Source organism: Cryptomeria japonica, chromosome 5 (assembly GCF_030272615.1).
Source record: "Cryptomeria japonica chromosome 5, Sugi_1.0, whole genome shotgun sequence".
In the NCBI taxonomy this organism is placed as follows: Eukaryota; Viridiplantae; Streptophyta; class Pinopsida; order Cupressales; family Cupressaceae; genus Cryptomeria; species Cryptomeria japonica.
The window spans coordinates 173,352,600-173,373,127 of record NC_081409.1 but is presented as its reverse complement, the minus strand read 5'-3'; the positions used below and the strand labels follow the sequence as shown (position 1 = coordinate 173,373,127).

Sequence of the window (20,528 nt, the reverse complement as noted above, 5' to 3'; positions counted from 1 at the left end):
TTGATTTATATTCTTTTGGTGCTCCAAAGAAAGTGTTGTTAGAAATGATTCTCCTTCCAATGAATTAATTTTCTCTTGATAATCAATATAAAATAATCTATATTTGATTCCTTTAATTATTAAAACATAGAAATTGACTATGTTGACATGTATAGAGACAATTTATAATGGCTATGAAAAATGTTTGAGTTGACAAATTTTGTATTTAAATTTTTGAATTTTTGGGTGAATCTGACATGGTGCGGAGGCAAATCTACATCCATGGGATTTACTTGGGATAAGGAGGTAAAATATTGCACTAAGAAATGAATGTATAGGTGTTGCTGCGATTATATATAAAATAAATGCATAAGAATCCGTGTAAATAGAGATAGGATAGGGTGGAACATTTGGAATCATTTAAATAAAAAATGAGCAACGAGTCTAACTTTACACAAAAATACACCATTTGTAAATATATAATTAAGATATTAAATGAGAAGGTATATCAAAATTAAATGCAAATTGATATAAATTTACAAATTTTACCATTATACTAATATTATTATTATAACCATTTATTAATAAATTATTTATGTAAAAATTTAACAAAATAAATTGAGGTAACACTAGCCACTTTGGTTAGAACGGGTGTATCCACGGTCGTTTACTCCCCCAAATTTTTTTGAAAAATTGGAGATCTTCCAAATAACCAAAGATTTTCAAGTCTTTTCAATTCAACTTTGCGATTTTGATATGTAGTTTTCTATTTCGAATCATCAGCGTTAATTTTGGTCGTGGTCTTAAGAATACTAATATCTTTACATGAATTTCGAGAAACGGCTGTTGCTGACGTTAGATGCAATTTGGTTAGGACCATCCTGCTGATATTAAGGGACTTGAAACTACATATACCTGGTTTTAATGTTATATTATTGGTGGGGAAGAGTGTCATCTACAGAGTTATCTTATGATATAAATGCACAAAGATGGATCTAGACAAGAAATTCATCTGAGGACGTTAGAAGTCCTGCTCCTCCTTGTCAACAATTTATTTGTTTTCTCAATCAGTTGACATCATCGTCATCGCTTCAATGGTATGTAGAAATAATTTTTTATATCTTGAATAATAGACTGCAAGCGATGAGAACATGGAACGGAACTCTTTAAACGGGGTCAAATAACTTTTTAACAGCGGGAATTATGAGAACCAGTGAATAAAAATGTGTTTGCACGACTCTGTTATTAAATCCTGTGTTTTATATATTATTCAGGAAATTCGTTTGGTTAGGGTTCGACTGGAGATGGTCTCCTTTCCCGTGACTCTCGCATTATTTAATGAACTCGCTTTAATTTTGTCCTCGTAAACTGTATCTTAGATTGATGTTCTCCATTTCTACGTCAGTGGCCAATTGTCACCGAAAAGAAAGGCGCAGATCTTGATCCATGTGACGTGTGACAGGGCAATCGTAAAGAAAGCTGGTTAATTACTGGAGGTTTTCCAAATAATTGACAGGTCATAAAGTTAGAGATGCTAGGTGGTTCATGTACATCTATAAAAAGGATGAGGTCCAGTAATTCAATGCAACAGACGCAGCGCAGCAGCCATGGCTGAGAACAGAAGAGCTATTGCGGTGGTGTTCTTCGGAGTCGCCATGTGGACTAGTTTGCATTTCACAATTGCCTATGCATCTTCTCCTCCTCCTCTTTACGAGTTCAAAGATGCCCCTCCTCCTCATGTCCCACCTCCCCCGATTTATGTATACAAGTCTCCGCCTCCTCCAACTTATATACACAAGTCTCCACCTCCTCCTAAATATGTTTACAAGTCTCCGCCTCCTCTGACTTACGTGCACAAATCTCCACCTCCTCCTACATATGTTCACAAGTCTCCACCTCCTCCGAGTTATGTGCACAAGTCTCCCCCTCCTCCCACTCCTACTTACGTATACAAGTCTCCTCCTCCTCCTACATATGTACATAAGTCTCCACCTCCTCCTACTTACTTGGACAAGTCTCCTCCTCCCCCTACATATGTACACTAGTCTCCACCTCCTCCTACTTACTTGCACAAGTCTCCTCCTCCCCCCACATATGTACACAAGTCTCCACCACCCCCTACTTATATACACAAGTCTCCTCCTCCCCCTACATATGTGCATAAGTCTCCACCTCCACCTTTTTACCTACACAAATCTCCCCCTCCTTCTCCTTATGTATACAAGTCTCCACCTCCTCCTTTTTACTTGCACAAGTCTCCTCCTCCCCCTACTTACATACACAAATCTCCTCCTCCCCCTACATATGTACACAAGTCTCCACCTCCTCCTACTTACATACACAAGTCTCATCCTCCCCCTACATATGTACACAAGTCTCCACCTCCCCCTACTTACATACACAAGCCTCCTCCTCCCCCTACATACATGCATAAGTCTCCACCTCCTCCTATTTTCTTACACAAGTCTCCCCCTCCTTATCATTACATATATAAGTCTCCACCTCCTCCTATTTACTTACACAAGTCTCCACCTCCTCCTAAATATGTACACAAATCTCCTCCTCCCCCTACTTATTTGCACAAATCTCCCACTACACCTAAACACTTACACAAGTCTCCACCCCCACCCAAAAATAGTGTAAAGCCAGGATCACCCTATTATTATAAATCTCCACCACCTCCTCACCATGAACACCATGATCATCACCACCATGACCACCATCACCATGACCACCATCACCATGACCACCAAATTACACCCCCTCCACATTATTCTTACAAGTTTCCTCCTCCGCTCCACTATGCATCACCACCATTTCCTGCCCACAAATCGCGATCACCTTTCCAAAAGTATCCTCCACCTCCTCATCACGTCTAATATGTAAGTGTTCTTATGTATGAATATAACTTTTACGAGTATGTAGATCTTGATTGTGTTATTTTAAATGTCTCAGATATGATTCTCATTTAATTCTTTAGCTTTATATGTTAGTTGCTTAACCATTGAATCACTTCTTAGGTCCAACATGCTAGATTGTACTTAAAACTAATATTATCTATGAATTCTCTTTGTTGTAGAATAGGAAAGATGAATGCTTTCAGGAGTGAAATAACAGTAGATGGATTAGGCTAAATGCTTTATTTAGCTGATCATTTGGAAGTTGCGAAATAAAAGGTCGCTTATTAATTCTGGTCATTTTTTAAATAAGAATATTATTATTCTTGTGTTGGATGTTAGGGGCTTTAGACCCAAGATATCCCACGGATCTAGTACTATTAAGTATTATTCCATTACTTTGTCCATGACATATTGTAGTGCACTTTTCAATAATTGAAGTTCCTTTTATCTATCATGGGGCATGGAGCTAAATGTTAGATATGTTCTTTTTATAGGATTTAGATGGCATCTAAATCTGAAATTGGAAATAATTACCAAAATTTTCTCTTTTATAATATATAGTTTTTATCTAACTAATATTTCTTAAATAATAGTGGCCCATCCTTTTATCTTTGAAAAAACATGTGCAAGACATATTTACATGTCAAAAGTACCTTGATAAATCACTCAAACTTGTATATTAAGATACTCCATGTTCATAAGCCACCTTCAATGATCATATATTAAATTTAGAAATTTAATAAAATGATATATGTAGAAAGAAGCTTTACAAAGCTTTTCTAATTGAGAATAGATAGAAATTTTCTACATTGACATAAATTTTAAAGTTGTATTATAATCATAGTTAAGAATTATATTATAAGAGATTTAATTTTATAATTGTGAAGTTACAATAATTCATTAACGGGTATGTACTAAATATTTAGTGAATGTTTAGAAAGAAATTTTATTTTATATATTTATATTTATCAATATATAATGTTAGACTATTAATTTATAATAGAGACACTAGATTTATTAACAATTTTAAGTAATATTTATAATTTAATTATTCGTATAATATTGAGATTCATAAATTCTCTTAACAACATAACTAAAATTTTAAGTAATTCCTATCATAAAACTAGAGGCTTATTCACCACCTTCCTCATATCTAATCCATGTTTTAACATTTGCAACATACAAGAACCAAATGAATATAGCTAGATTATATCATGCACAAATGAGGAATATAAATGTATATAGCTTAGAAGAAAATAAGTAAAATAATTTACAATGTAATAAAAACCCACGTAAATGAAACACAATGAATGAAATTAATGATAAAAACTAATAAATCACTACATATTTTCCCAAAGAACAATTATGATGTAAAACCCTAATGACGCTCAACAATTCCCTAAAACCTTGAAATCTAGCATAAATGGTAACTAGAAACAATTGACAATAGACTAAATACTTTGAACATGTATACAACACTTAATGACATTTACAATTCTAGTGATACTTATTCAATGTGTTGATAAATCAAGTATTCGTTATTCTAATTCTCTCATTTAATGGATAACTAAATTTTATTGGACATTTAGTGTAACTCTGCTATTACAAACTTTATGCAAGTCTTAAAATATATCTAGCATACTTTGTACAACTAAGAATCCACTAAATTATTATGAGAATGCTCTAGTACCTTTTTGAAATCCAAAGAGCCTATCCTTGCCCAACACCAAAAATGAATGCATATGAAGAAACTAATATTTCCTCTAAGAAATATTTTGTATAATCTTTGATGATTTCAACATATTTATCATATTAGCAAATGTTATGTCACTAAACAAAAAACTCATTATATCATATTAAAATTTATTTCATTCATATTACAATACCACTGTGGCCCTAATAGAATCACCACCACAAAGCCATTAATTTCCATATTGATCTTTCACTTATCCATAAAATTGCCTATCTTTTTCCTCTCCTTTCCATTATTTCTTTATTTTATTCATGTTATTATGGATCAACTTTGCAAAAGGTAGATGGATGGCTAGAATGGCATTTGACCATGGCCATGATTTTTCATGACACTTTCCTCTTCTTTGTTCCACTTTTCATCTTTTCTAGACCAAGATGCTTATCTGGTCTAGGTGTTACTAAATTGTGTTTATGATGGTGATGATACTTCATAGGTGACCAAGATCTTGATTTTGATTTTTTTTTTTTTGTAAAAGTACAAAGTTGTGCCACACTTTTATAAAGGAAATGACCAACACCAATTCAACTATTTAAATTGAACCAATAGAAAATGAAATATATGTTTTGAATTTTGAAATGATGTAAACTAATAAAATGTATATTCTTCTATGTTTTTTATAAAGTAAACACTATATAGTTGTTGATAAAATCCTGAAATTGAAGTTACGCAAGGCATCACACTTTATTTAGAAAACTTAATTTTCTTCATTATTTTGGTGTATATTTGTAAAGCCGAAAATCGCGATCGAACCCTAGTTGCTCTCCCCTCTTCCAACTCCGAGGAGAGAGAAGGGAGAGTCTCTAGGGTTGATGGTTTTCACTTAGGGGAGAGACTTTACATTCAAAAGAGGGGATCCAATCCCACACAATGCAAGATTGGATGCTAAATGTGTTTCAAGGGTTAAGAAAGCAAGGCTACCCTCTTTTGTAAAGAATGTTGATAGAAGAATTAAGCTAAGCATGCATAGAAAGTGACAAAGGTTCGCTTATATACTGAGATAGGGATATAGGATGAAGCTGCGGACCTGGAATTAGCAGTAAAATGTTGATACGGCGCTGTCCTGCAAATTTGAGCAAAAGTTGTCGGGACGATGGCACCTGGCGCCACGGTTCTCCGAAAAATCCGCGAAACGAAGGGGGATCTGTTCATCTCTGCACAAGGATTCCAGATCTTCAATTTCAACCGCGTACCTGCAACCTACACACAGAAAAGCGAAGATGATTGGGGGGTTAGGGATTAGGGGTTTGCCTTTAGGTCAAACCCCAGTTTTGGAATTAACCAAGAAATGAGAAATGCTGTAAATGTAATGTAAAACAAGTACTAATACCTTGTTGTAAGGATGTTTGTATCCTTATGTGCGAAGGTATAGATGTTGTTGTTTGTTATATGTTGTATGTTGTATGTAGCATGTAGTATGTGATCTCCTCTTCAATGGTTGAATCCTTGTCTTGAATGCAACACTTAGCCTTGAATGGAGACTTGAAATGATCAATTACTTGAAGGAATACTTGAATGCTTGAATGCTTGAGTATAGTTTCCATGCTTGTACACATATATCCTTCTTACCCAAATGGGAGAGGCAAATGTAGTTTATATACTTGTCAATTAGGGCTGATAGACTGATTTTCCCGACCTTAGGCCGACCAGGAAATGATAATTTCCAATTTGCAAACATAAAGACCCGAAGTCCAAAAGAGACCGGGCCCAAAATAGGACCCAGGGACCAGGGCGCTGGGCGCCCTGGTCCCACCTCCCGGGACAGCAGGGTGCAAAGGAGGTTCAGGCCAGGGTGCAAGAAAATGCAGTTTTCAGTGTCATAATCAGGTTTCGGGGTCTCCATTCAGGTTCCGTGTTGCGTCGCCATCGTGAAGACCGAAATGCAGTCGAAATTGCAAGTGTTGCAATTTTAGGACGCTACAATATTAATAACTTGAAACTTTAGTGCATGGATATATTTTTTACTAATTTTTATAAATATATATTTTTCAATAAATTTGAGAAGTTGCATGTATTGAAATATAACTCTTTCCATTTACCACCACCTTTTTTCTTCATTATTTATCCAAATTAGAAAAGAATTATATCATCTTAACATAGATTCTTTTCTCTAGTGCATCATATTTTATTCAAAAAATTTAAATAAATTTTAGTATTTTTCCTTGACAAGATAATCAATCTTATATTTTAGTGTTGATGAACTACTTTCAATAAAAATAAAATATTAAAAATAAATAAAATATTTAAAGATATATATTTTGGAATATTCAATTGTAGATCTATCAAAGAGTATTTTTACATTTAAAAAAAATATTATTTATAATAGTAGGAGTCGTTGAAACATAGAGTTTTTCAATAAAATAAAAAGAAATTGGTAATTAGACCCAAAGTGATATAAAATATACATTTAGTAGATACCTCCAATTGGAAAAGTTTTGGACCATATATAACTTAGCTATAATGAATCTATATAGACCATATGTTTGACTAAAATTATTTTTTAGTTAGAAATACTTAAATTCACTTATGCTGATAAGGTGGCATGAAATGTGACATAATATTGTACTTTTAACCTTTTGTATTTTTTCCACCTTTCAATGATGACCTTGACCAATGCTTCAACCTCTTCTCCATAGACCTCAACCTTAAAGCATTTTCTCTTTAATTTAATAATTTATATCTGTAATTATCTTCATGCTCCTTATTTTTATGTATGTTCATACTCAAATTAAGTTTATTCCATGGAAGATTACCCTATGCGATGCTCAATGTAGTTTTCCTTAAACCACACATACACTACACTACATAGAAAAAGCTCTATTTGACATCATATGAGAATCACCTATCAAGATGACATCGTATTTTTGAACTCACCTCCACGATGGAGTCACACCAAATTTATCTTTGACACCATGATAAATCCTCTAAAATCATTGTATAATACTGGAATGAAGCTACATAACTACCTACAAACATGAAATCTATTATGAAAACTAATTAAAATTGATTCAGAACAAACTATAGAAACTTAACACATGCATTGGAAATTACCTTTTTTAGTGCCCTACGTTTCAAATATAATATTTAAACTATTTTAAATATTCTCGTACAATTGTCTAACCATATGAGATGTTTCATCTACAATTCTCTTTTTATTTAAACTATCACAATATATACTCAAATAATAATACATGAATTAAGATGATTCTAACCAAAAGTGCACTTTATAGAAAGTTACATACTTAATGTATAGTTGTCACCACAAATATATCTCCATATGTTTGAAATTCATCAGTCCACTATTCATATCGTGCATGTTCCATATATTTAAAAAAAATCTTGAATTTTATGTTGAATTTTTGCACATTAGTTATATCCATCAATAACTCATAATTCCTTCCTCATGTTTCATCTTTTAATTGAGATTGAACACTCTTTAACCTCTTCAAATACACTAGATAAAACATGTGAACTATCTTCATGCTTCCATTTTCTTAAGAAGGAAAGGTTACCACATCTATATTTGTCAATTAGGTGTTGTAAAAATTGCATGATGTTATGTAATTTTATTATGTGTGGTGCACCTAGGGGAACTTAGATGGAAGTTGATCAAGTAGAAATTTCAATCTTGGGGCCACTTCATGAGTTGTATTGTAACATTGGGATATTATATTATATATATTTAATATTGGAGAACGTGATTTAATAAAGTGATGTAACTTAGTATCCAATATTAAATGTGGGGTAAATGGTTTATAATACCATGGTTTTTAATACCATGGTTTTAGTCACATGGTTTTATGTAATATCGCTTGGTGGTTTTGTGGGAGCTTGATTATATAAAAGAAACCACAAGGGTAGTTGTTAAAGGTTGACATGTTAGTAGGTTGGCTAGGTTATCATTTGTACATGTTTGAAGCATGCCATGGAATGTATGGTTACATGCTTGTTCATATGAAATTCTTGTAGATGGCTTGTGATTTAGAAGGGTTAATTTTGGTAGAAGTAATGAGGAAATCAAAATAAATACTAGTAAATAGAATATATATATATATATATATTAACAACACATAAATTTTCAATACTCTTATAAATCTTTGAATAAATAATTACAAATATTGATAGAACATAGTTTATCAATATCCTCCACAATGGTGGTACATAGCCCACTCTCACTCAAAACAACACAAAGACTATTCATGAGGAAATAAACCATATCTTTACAAAGTAAATATTTTAATTAGGAATAGAATATTAAAATCTAGTTACAAAACTCTCTCTTTTTTCATAAAGGAGAGAAACCCCCTTTACAATAAAATTTTCTCATTTTAAAGAACTTACGGTGACCAAGTAGCTAGGTAGCTACCTATAACTCCCATTTACCCAACCTTCTTTACAATAATTTTCTTGCCAATATTAATTTGCCCATTTACATTTCTTCCACTTTCATGGGCATTTTACATTAATTAGTTATTAAGAGAATTAATTTATGTGATAGGTAAAAAATTAATTATTTTGCACAATAAAATAATATTTAATTCCTTGACAAAATTAAATATCAAGATTAATGGAAAACAATTTATAATTTTTTTTACATAATATCTCCTTATCAAATGAATAACAATGTCATAAAAATTTAAGGTAGATCACCATTCCCACTTGCTACTAGAAATGTATTAGGATAATATTGGATGACTGATTCTAGATATGATTTAATTTCATGTTGTGTCAGATTAATCTAGCTCACCATGCTTAAAGAAATTAAAAGCTCACATGATTGAGGAAAAAGATTATAAGTATTTAAATCAAAGTTTCTTGAAACTCTAGTATTTATTCATATACTATTAAAAAAAGAGAGAGAGTAGGTTAAAAAATTGCAACATATGTTCTTTGGATCACAACCTTGATTATATTATTTTTATAGTCAAAGAAGAATGTTGAAGGCAATAGTCACAAGCCCGTAGGATCACTAAATAAATTTGATGTAAATTTAGATTCATTTTAATACTCAAATGTAAAGTGTTGTAAGAATGATTCTCCATTAAATGCATAAGATTTTCTCTTAATAATCAAAATGAATTAATGCATATTGATTTACTTTAACTACAAAGACATGGTGATCAATCATACAAACATGGTGATCAATCATACAAACAAGTTCAAAGTCAATTCATAATGACTAGTGAAAAATAGTGGTTATGTTTTTGAATTTTAGTTGTCAATTCCACATGGTCCAGAAGCAAACATTCAGAGAGGAGGTGAAAATATTATGCTAAAAAGAGGAGGTGAAAATATTATGCTAAAAAGTATAGGTGTTACTGCAATGACACGAATAATAAATGCACTATAATGGTAAGTGCATAAGAGTACGTGTAAATAGAAATAAGATAGGATGGAATATGTGAGTGCATGTGTAAATGGGAATGAATGACAGGCTAAGGAATGAGTCTAACTCTATATATAGTACACCATTAATCATTATATTAAGATATTCAATCAAAATGTATATTGAAAAATAGTCACCATTAGAACAATATTGTTACAACTCTTCTTTATTAATAAATAATTCATTGAAAAAGATACTAATGGAAACAAATTGAGGTAACAGCGATCACTTGTCATGTAACTGATATATCTAGAGGGTTTCCTCTCCAAAACGAAATTCCTTATTTAAAGCCATTGACGCTCCGAATAACTTTTACCGTGACTACTATTGTAAAATCATCTTTGCTGTTTTGATATGTAGTATCCAGCACTGATTTCGCTGGCGGTCTTTAAGAATTTTAATGTTTTTTCATTAATTGCGAGGAATAGCTGTTGCTGACATTGAAAGCAATTTGCCTAAGACGATCCTGCTTATTTTACAAATCTGCTCAAGTGACTTGAAACTGCATATAATTGGTTTGAATGTTATATTATTGGTTGGGAAGGGTGCTGTCTACAGGGTTGCCTTAAAATATAAATGCACAATGAAATCTAGATAAGAAATTCATCTGGGGACGTTAGAAGTCCTGACCGTCATTGTGAACAATTTATTTATATTCTCAATGAGTTGACATGATCGTCATCGCTTCAATCGTATGTGGAAATAGTTAAATAGAATAGCATTTCCTTCTTGGGGGATAGACTACAAGCAGAAAAACACATGGAACGTAACTCTTTGAATTGGGTTGAATAACTTTTTAACAACGGAAAGATTACGAGAAGTAGTCAATAATAAAACGTTTGCACGACTCTATTATTAAATCCCGTGTTTTAAAATGTTCTCAGAAAATTCATTTGGTTGGTGTTGGACTGGAGAGGATTTCCCTTTCCCGTGATTCTCTCAGATTATTAATTTGCCCTCTTTAATTTTGTCGTACTGAACTTTATTTGGGGTGATGTTTTATATTTCTCCCCTAAAGGTGAATTGTCCCCAAAAGAAAGGCCTAGATCTAGATCCATGTGACAGGTGACGGGGAAGTTGTGAAGACAGCTGGTTAATTACTGCACACGGACAAGATGTTTCCTAAACAATTGAGAGGTCATAAAGTTAGAGACGCTAGGTAGTTTAGGTACATTTATGAATAGCAAGAGGCTTAGTTATTCAGTCCAACAGACGCAGCGCAGCAGCCATGGCTGAGAGCAGAAGAGCTATTACAATGGTGTTGTTTGGAGTTATAATGTGAATTAGTTTGTATTCCACAATTGTCCATGCTTCTGCCCTTCCTCCTCTTTATGAATTTAAAGATTCCCCTCCTCGTGTCTCACCTCCCTTGATCTATGTATACAAGTCTCCACCTCCTCCAATCTACATACACAAGTCTCCTCCCCCACCTTCTTACATATACAAGTCTCCACCTCCTCCTATTTATGTATACAAGTCCCCCCTCCTTCTACATATGCTGACAAGTCTCACCTCCACCTACGTATACATACAAGTCTCCTCCTCCCACATATCTTCAGAAGTCTCCACCTCCTCTAACTTACATGCACAAGTTTCCCCCTCCTTTTTATATATACAAGTCTTCACCTCATCCTATTTATATGCTCAAGTCTCCCCCTCCTCCTACATATGTACACAAGTCTCCAACTCCCCCTACTTATATATACAAGTCTCCTCCTCCTCCTACGTATGTACATAAGTTTCCAACTCCTCCTCATTCCTTACACAAGTCCCCCCCTCCTCCTCCTTACATGTACAAGTGTCCACCTCCTCCTATTTACTTGCACAAGTCTCCTTCCCCCCCTATATATGTACACAAGTCTCCACCACCCCCTACTTACACACACACGTCTACTCCTCCCCCTACATATGTACACAAGTCTGCACCACCCCCTACTTATGTACACAAGCATCCTCCTCCCCCTACATATGTGCATAAGTCTCCACCTCATCCTATTTACCTACACAAATATCCCCCTCCTCTTCCTTACATATATAAGTCTCTTTCTCGCCCTACTTACATACCCAAGTCTCCTCCTCCCCCTACATATGTACACAAGTCTCCACCTCCCCCTACTTACATACATAAGCCTCCTCCTCCTCCTTCATATGTGCATAGGTCTCCACCTCCACCTATTTACTTACACAAGTCCCCCCCTCCTTCACATTACATATACAAGTCTTCCACTCCTCCTATGTCTTTACACAAGTCTCCACGTCCTCCTAAATATGTAAAAAAATCTCCTCCTTATTTTCACAAATCTCCCCCTCCACCTACACACTTACACAAGTCTCCACATCCCTATATTCACAAACACAAGTCTCCACCCCCACCCCAAAATGTCATAAATCCAGAATCACCCTATCATTACAAATCTCCACCACCTCCTCACCATGACCACCATTACCACCGGTACCATCACCATAACCACCAGCACCATCACCATGACCACCATCAGCATGACCACAATGACAACCACCACCACCATATTCCACTCCCACCACACCATTCTTACAAGTTTCCTCCTCCACTCTACTATGCATCGCCACCATTTCCTACCCACAAATCACCACCATCTTTCGCAAAGTATTGTCCACCTCCTCATCATGATTGAAATGTAAACTTTTTCTTACATTTGAATATCTTTTTTGAGTAACTAGATGCTGATTGCATTATTTTAAATGTGTTAGATATGATTCTCATTTAGTACTTAATATTTTTATGTTGGTTGCTTGACCACTAAATTAGTTACAAGGTCCATTTTACTAGATTGTTCTTGTCAAAACTGATATTATTTGCATGATATCTCTCTATTGCATAATAGAACATATGAATTCTTACAAAAATAAGAGTAGATGGATGTAGGAATCCAAGAACACTGAGGGAGGGGAGGGGGGGTGAATCAGTGTTCTATCGGAATGTTCAATTTTAACCTTATTATAATTGTGGTGGCGGGAAAGCGAGATTGCGTGACTAGGATCTAATCCTACTTTTGCCAACACATTGGGAATACGAAAGATCCTAGGGAGGTAGATCACTTTGGCTACTTCTTGTGGGAAAGAGAGAGCCAAGGATTATCTCTTAGGGTTTCTATTCATCTTGTTGCAAATGATGAGAAAAACTAGGGTTTGAATGATCAACTAGAGTAGGAGATAAAGAATGAAGCATAAATGAACTTGAAATTGAACAAACATGCAGATCTGAAACTAAGATACTGAAAGCATGAAAGGGGGAGGATTCTAGATGTGTACTTGATGCAACAAATTGAACAAAACTGACTTGGACCAGGGTGCCATGCCACTGTCCTTTTTGTGCAAACAGGAGGCTGCAACTGAAAGACTACAAATCTGATGACCTGAAGCTGCAACTTGCTAAAAATCACTGAAAAGCAAAGGGACCATGGCGCCATGCCACTATCCTGAGTGGGACCAAGGTGCCATGCCCCTGTCCTGGGTAGATTAGGGCAGATCTGATAATTCTTGGTTGTTCATGTGCCTTTTGGTGAACTGGAAGTGCCTCTGTCCATGCCTATTTCTGCACCTGCAACAATCCCCAAAGGAGAGATATTGCCACAAGATCTCCTATTACACTTCAATGTCTTCAAGGCTCCTAATTGATGATAAATGCTTGATGAATGTTGTTGAATGTTGTTGAAGAGTCTACATAGGCTTCTCTTTCACTATATAGAAGGCTCCTTACACTCCAAAACCCCGTTGTTAGATTCTTAGACCAATCCATCCATCTAGTTCTTAGTTTTTTTCAATTAAAGAAAGAGAGCTCTTATGTAGGAAGCCCTAGATCTTAATCTTGACCTAATTTCACCTTTAGGCCGACCTAGGAATTGAATTTCCTGCCAATCTTTTGGGGTTAAGCATTATAATATCATAGAATTGTGCTCCCAAAATTTCGGGAAAAAAGTCGAGAACCATGTGCATTCTCGTCATGGTCTGACCAACTTTTCACCAAATTTTCAAGGTCGTTAAATGTGATATTAGAGCAAATCCCAAAATTACAACTGATTTCGAAGTGTTTTGATATAAGAAATCAAGCCTTAAAGGTCGAAATAGGACATAATTAGGGTTTAAGATTAAATGATTTATTGGAGGAATAAAATAAAAGGGCACACTTAGGGTAAAGGGCCCAATTTTATGATGTGAGGAGTGATGAAAGATGACTTTAGATTTAATTTAATTAATTAATTAAATGCTTAAAGAGAAATTAGAAATGCAAGATGCAAGACACACTAAGGCAGGTGCTAACCTAAGTGTGAAATTGTACCACCCTAGCAAGGGTGTACAATTTACGACATTACATTTAGCCCCTACTTTAGCGGTCATATGACACTATGTGCATATGCAAGCTAAAGTATATAAAAGTAAACATTCAAGAAAAATGATATATCCACAAGTTTTTAGATGAAGCCCCCTGTGGTATCTGCAGTACACAGTTAGGATCCACACCCTACAAAAACACATGTTAGATAAAATCACAAAATCACCTAAATGCTTACTAAGGAAGGTGATGAAAATTTGTGGGTAGATATATGCCCCCCCTGTTTCAGCTTGCTAATTTTAGTGAGTTGAAATAGGGTATCATGTTTACCACATCGAATTGTGAAAGAAGATTGATGAAAAATTCTCACAAGAAGATTTGATACAAGATCAAAAACTAATGGAGAATCATTTGGTAAGAAAGAGAACTAAGCCTCAATTCCAACACAACAAAGAGTGTGAGGATTTGAGAGCTCTCTAACACAAGATGAAAGATTTAAATAGAAGAAAATGCAAAGAGAAGGAAGAAGAGATAGAAAGAATGAATACACACTTTGGTGATCCATGAGAAGAGAAAATGAACCATGGACATCTCGCCCCTAAAACTAGGTGATCCATGGAGAGGACATGGAAAACTAACCCCCAGAGTTTGTCTGGGTGATCCATGTAAGGGAGGAGAGTGAGAACACCGTTAGTTCCACTCAACCTCATGCATTTGTGTGCAAGTAGAACAAGGATACCTACCTTTGACAGCAAGAAGATATCCATCATGCAACAATGCCATAAATCCAAACAAGAGAGGGAATACTCTTCAAGAAAGGGTAAGATAGTTGAAAAGAGATATCTTGCTATATAAGTGTAAAAGAGATCCTTGGAGGAGAAGAGATCTTTGTTCAAAAGACATCTACCTTCAATAGGAGTTGTCTTAGACATATATAACATTTTCTAGAATGAATAAATGCAAGAAATTTGAAAAGAGTAGAGGATTGAGATGACATCAAAGAGAGATTATTTATAACAACACTCTTCTAAAAGAAGGCAAGAGATCCTCACCATGGATATGCATGTGCACAAAATAGAAGGGTTTATTATAAAATATACTACTCAATGAAGAAAATAAATTGATGAATGATCAAAGACTTCCAACACCAAGGAGAAGGTCCCAATTAAGGATATGTACTTAAGATCCCCATTAGGGATTCTTGTTCCAATATGAGAGAAGGAATTCAAATATGAATAAACCTCTACAATCAATAAGAAATCCTTATAGAAGACACTACTTCACAAAGGGGAAATTTTAACCTTAAGGAGAGATGTTTGAAATCAATCTTGCCCCCCATATATATAGGGAAAAGAGATTGGATAAAAATAGGCTATTATGTTGCTTCCAAAAGTATGATTGCACGTGAAATTGTACCGTCATGAATGAAAATGAGCCTCCAATAAGTGAGCTACCAATGTCACATAATGATGAGCAACATAATAGCCATTAATGCTATTTAAAGACATGATAGATTGAATGAGGTATTTGAATATGACATGTTTAATGCTCTACTACAAGTGAGATTAAAAACATGTATAACATGATGAATGTTAAAAATTATTTAGAAAGAGAGAATTTAATAGGAGAAGAATAGGCCACTAAGTCATACTTCTCTTGCACACAAGAAATCTTATAAGAGGGATAAGTATAATTCATTAGAGCCTTATTCTTAGAAGAAGGGATTTTAGAATGAGTAGAAAATAAAGCCTTATAAGTGGGATTAGAAATCTCTTGAGGAGATTTATAAAGACATTTGTTCATCACCAAGATTTCCTTATGAGGGGATGAGTCTTGAAAGGAGCGAAAGATGATTAAATTGAGGCGAGGTCATCATCACTACTAAATATAGCATTCACATTGAGAGATGGTCTTTTAGATACTTTGGTGGGCTTAGAAGGATTATATCCATGTCCAAATGAAGCTTCATGTGTATTATGTTCTAAAGGAACTTTAATACCTTCTTCATTTGCGCCACAACCATTTCCATCATAGCCTCTCTTAGCTAAAATATGAAAACCAGGACCATAAAGGGATGCCAAATTAGAAAGAGATGGTGATGCCCCATAGGTCTTAGTGCTATATGAATTAGAGGAAGGATTTGAAGAATCATTTGAATTAGAAGTAGCCACAAAGTTGTTACTTAGTTGCTTAGACAAGGTGGGTTTCTCTTTGGGTTCCTCTTTATATTTCTCCTTCTCAGTCTTAGATTCTTTCCAAGATACTCTATGCTCTCCTATAAAAGTAGGGGTAAAGTCTAGAGATCCCCAATCATCATCTAAGAGCACTCCTTCAGGAGAAAAGATATCCTTGGGAGGAGATTCCAATTGAGTAGAAGAATCAGGTGTACTGGAAGGAACAAAATCATTAAAGGAAGTAGATGTATTTGAAGAAGTAGCAGGATTGGAAGAGGAATGGAAAGTACTTGAACAAGAAGATCCAGATTTTAATGGTTCTTAAGGTTTGGTAGCTAACAAGGTCTATGTCGTATTCTTATAAATGAATTTGACTTGCCTATGCAAAGTTGAAGGGACAAATTGCATGCTATGAATCCAAGGTCTCCCTAATAGAAGGTTATATGTCAAATTATTAGACATAACATGAATAGGAGTAGGTAACACAACATGACCTACGCTAACAGGAAAGGTTATGACACCTAGACATTGTTTAGCCACATTATCAAAACCTCGAATGGTAAGAAAAGAAGGTTCGATGAGAGAATGATCCACATTAATCTTATCCAGTAAGTCCATACTACAAACATTAAGGCCAGATCCATTGCTCACAAGAGTTCATATTATAGCACTATCATGGACAATAACCACAATCATAAGAGGATCATATTGATTTTGGTTTTTAGGAGAAGGTAACTTCTCTTGTGTGAATATAATTTGAACTTTGGATTTGTTTGTAGGATTAATCAAAGCAGACATGTTATTAGGTGTCACTGCAGGTGGGACATCCAATTTTTTCAAAGCATCTTGTTACATCCCATGCTAGGAAGGTGAAGTTTGAGCCAAATACCAAATAGAAATCTTAGCAGAAGTGGCCTTAAATTGTTCAATGAGATCATACTCCTTACTTAGGGTTGATATGATGGTATGATGAAAGAATAAGGATCCGGTCAACTACTCAGAGGGGGGGGTGAATCAGTAGATAGAAAAATGATATAAACTTTCACCAATCTCAAAATCAACCTCTCAAAGCAAACTCTAAACTGACTGGTTTAAACACTGAACTTCAAATGCAATATTACTGATAAGTTAAACCGATTGACGGTTATAATAGATTAATAGTAAAACAACTTGAAACTCTCAAACATCCAAATACTTTACTTGTTGGGATCCAAGAAAACTGAGAGGGGGGGGGGGGGGGTGAATCAATGTTTTGTCGGTAAGATAAGATTTTATCCTTTTATACCATACACATATAAACCTGTAAACAAATAAACATATAACTTGAAGCAAATAAACCATCCACATGAATGAACACCATAACACATAGAATTTATATGTGGAAAACCTCAAAGAGGAAAAACCACGGTGGGATTTGTGACCCACAATATTAGTTCACTGGCCATATGAAAATATATTACATATAATGGGGGCCTGCACATGTAGGAAGGCACACTGCCTAGAGTAAACTGCCTAGACTCTCACTGACTACAAGCTTCTGCTGAAGTAAAACAATGAAAATGAACTCACAAAATGCATTTGCTATGCCAAATAGAGTTCCGGTTCTAGCTCTACTCTGTATCGGTTCATAAACCCTGAACACTACTATTGGTATCACCTTCCCTCCAAGAATGTCTTACAAAACATTTACAGATCATTGCATGATATAATGTTCGCATACAAATGATCTTCACATTCACAATCCACATCCACAAGTTCTATCCTTACATAAAATCATGATATATCATAATGACCTAACACACTGACCTATATACCCATTACAAACAATATGCCTTATGTCGGCTTACAATACATTACAAAAGATATCCAATGTCAGCCTTGACAATAATTACAAAATGACTAAAAATAAATCTTCCTTGATGTCAGCTTCCTTGAAGTACTTGATGTCGGTGTCGGTGTAACCCTAGATACTCCAATACTGGTGTCTGCCAGCAAATACCTCCTAATGTCAGTATATGACTTCCATCTGATCTTGTTGCCATCAATGACAACAAAATGAATCCGATGAGTGTCAATTGCCAACAATCTCCCCCTTTAGCATTGATGGCAACACTCATGTGAGAAATGGATTCCCTGCCAGTTCAACTAAAATATGCTCCCCCTGAGCAATACACTCCTTTTGATATTCTAATGTCCTTCCCATATGTTCTTGTCTGATATTTTTCTGATATTTTTCACATATATACACTCCCCCTTTGACATCAATGCCAAAAACTAGTGAAAGAATTGAAAGAATTCAGAATAAAAGAATGAATAAATACTGTTTGTTTTGCAGGAGCTTGACTAACTTCAAAATTTATGGGTAAGCCTTATCCAGCAACTGTAGGTATGTGTCCCAGCCGCTTTTGAAAGTTTTAGATATGGATGCTAGTCCACTTAGTAAGTGTGCCAGTGTTTCCTTCTCTTTGACTTCTATCGATGTGGGTTTAGCAATAATCTCCATAGACTCTCTTTTATGTACACCCAGTGAATCTAATCTGGGAATCACCAATCCTCTAAGACTCCTTGTTCTCCAAATGATTTTATCTCTCTCCTTCTCAAAAGCAAAAAATTGGTTCTCCAAGGATAAAATTTGTCCATCAAAAGATGTTGTCAATGAGGTTAATCCATCAAAACAATTAGCAATATTTGCAACCTTAACATGTAATTTCTTTAATCTACTATCTACATTTTCTATAAGAGTTTCTATGTTACAACAAACCCTGTAGATATTTGTACACTGTTTCAAGCAATTCTCAATAAGAATGAGTTTAGGTTCAATTTTCTATTTCTCTATTTCAATGATCTGGTCAAAGGCGGCTTTCTTAGCCACAGTAACTCTTTCTAATGCCTACCAATTTGATATCTGCTATAGTGATTGAAAATTGTTAGATATGTTCTCTATTAGTGTTTTAAGTTTGCTAGAAGAGCTTGCTTCATTCTCAATCAAACAATGAGGGATTAATTTATGCAACATTGTAACTGATTGATCTATTATTCCCTTATCTGCAGATCCTTCCTTTAATATTTTTTGAGTAGCCATAATTATTAACTCAGTTGGACTCATCTCAGTGACTGATTTCTTCTCAACTTGAGAAGTATCAATTGCCAAAACCTTTGCTGGGGAATCAATATGAATTGTCGGTGTACAATCAATTCCCTTTACCTTATCTTATTTAGCACTGGTGGCGTCGCCACTTGGTGTAGTGTCAATTACTGTTGGTGGAGTATTATCCACAATATTCATAGTATCATGTACAATGCCTTGCTCAAAAATATTTTGTGCCGATATAGACTGTACACTTTCCTTTATTGTCGGTTGTTTCTATATATCTATAGTTACTGTCAGTTTAGTCAAAATTGGAGTTGAACTTGTTGGGACTCATAAAAATTTGAGGAATTTGAGAGGCCCAATTCAAAATTTTGCACCTGCACTTTCAAAGGACCACCTAATGAGTCAACTTGATAGGCCTATGTTGAAGAAGGGTAAAATGGAGCCAGTTGATTTCAAGGGGTAAGACTTGGGAAATATGTCCTACACCTTTCATTTAGCCTATGCGGTGTTCTACAACTTTCATATTTCAGTTTAGATCGGTTTGTCAAGTACCCATTTCAAGGGGTGGACTGAAAGTTATTCTTTGCACATTTTCAGATTTTACTATGTGGCCCATTTTGAGGCCTTGCATTTTATGACCAGTTGATTTTCATGTTAAAATTTAAAGTGCATTGAATTGAATGCATATAGGTGAGTCCACATGCCAAATTTCAAGTCCTTATGAATCCATTTGTTCAGTTTGGTAAGCCCAATCCATTTGCAATTTGTATTGTTTGCATAAGTCTATGTTTTAACAGCTAGTCGGAGCACCACTTTGCATATGTGTAAAAGATGCCCAGATGAGTGTTATATCAGAATGTTTATTCTGAGGTACTACTAGTATGAAAGACAAGTTATGTCTCTAGTTTGCAGCTCCTACCAATCCGTTTGATC

General features: G+C 34.9%; 1 protein-coding gene across 1 annotated transcript; it reads left to right on the top strand.

The window, feature by feature from the left end:
• Positions 1–1,586: 1,586 nt before the first annotated feature.
• On the top strand, positions 1,587–18,848 carry LOC131036216 (extensin-2-like). The gene is made up of 5 exons (XM_059220454.1): positions 1,587–1,925; positions 2,025–2,852; positions 3,000–3,016; positions 11,303–11,483; positions 18,837–18,848. The coding sequence occupies exons 1-5, from the start codon at positions 1,587–1,589 to the stop codon at positions 18,846–18,848; spliced, it is 1,377 nt and encodes a 458-aa protein (XP_059076437.1).
• The last annotated feature ends 1,680 nt before the right edge of the window (positions 18,849–20,528 follow it).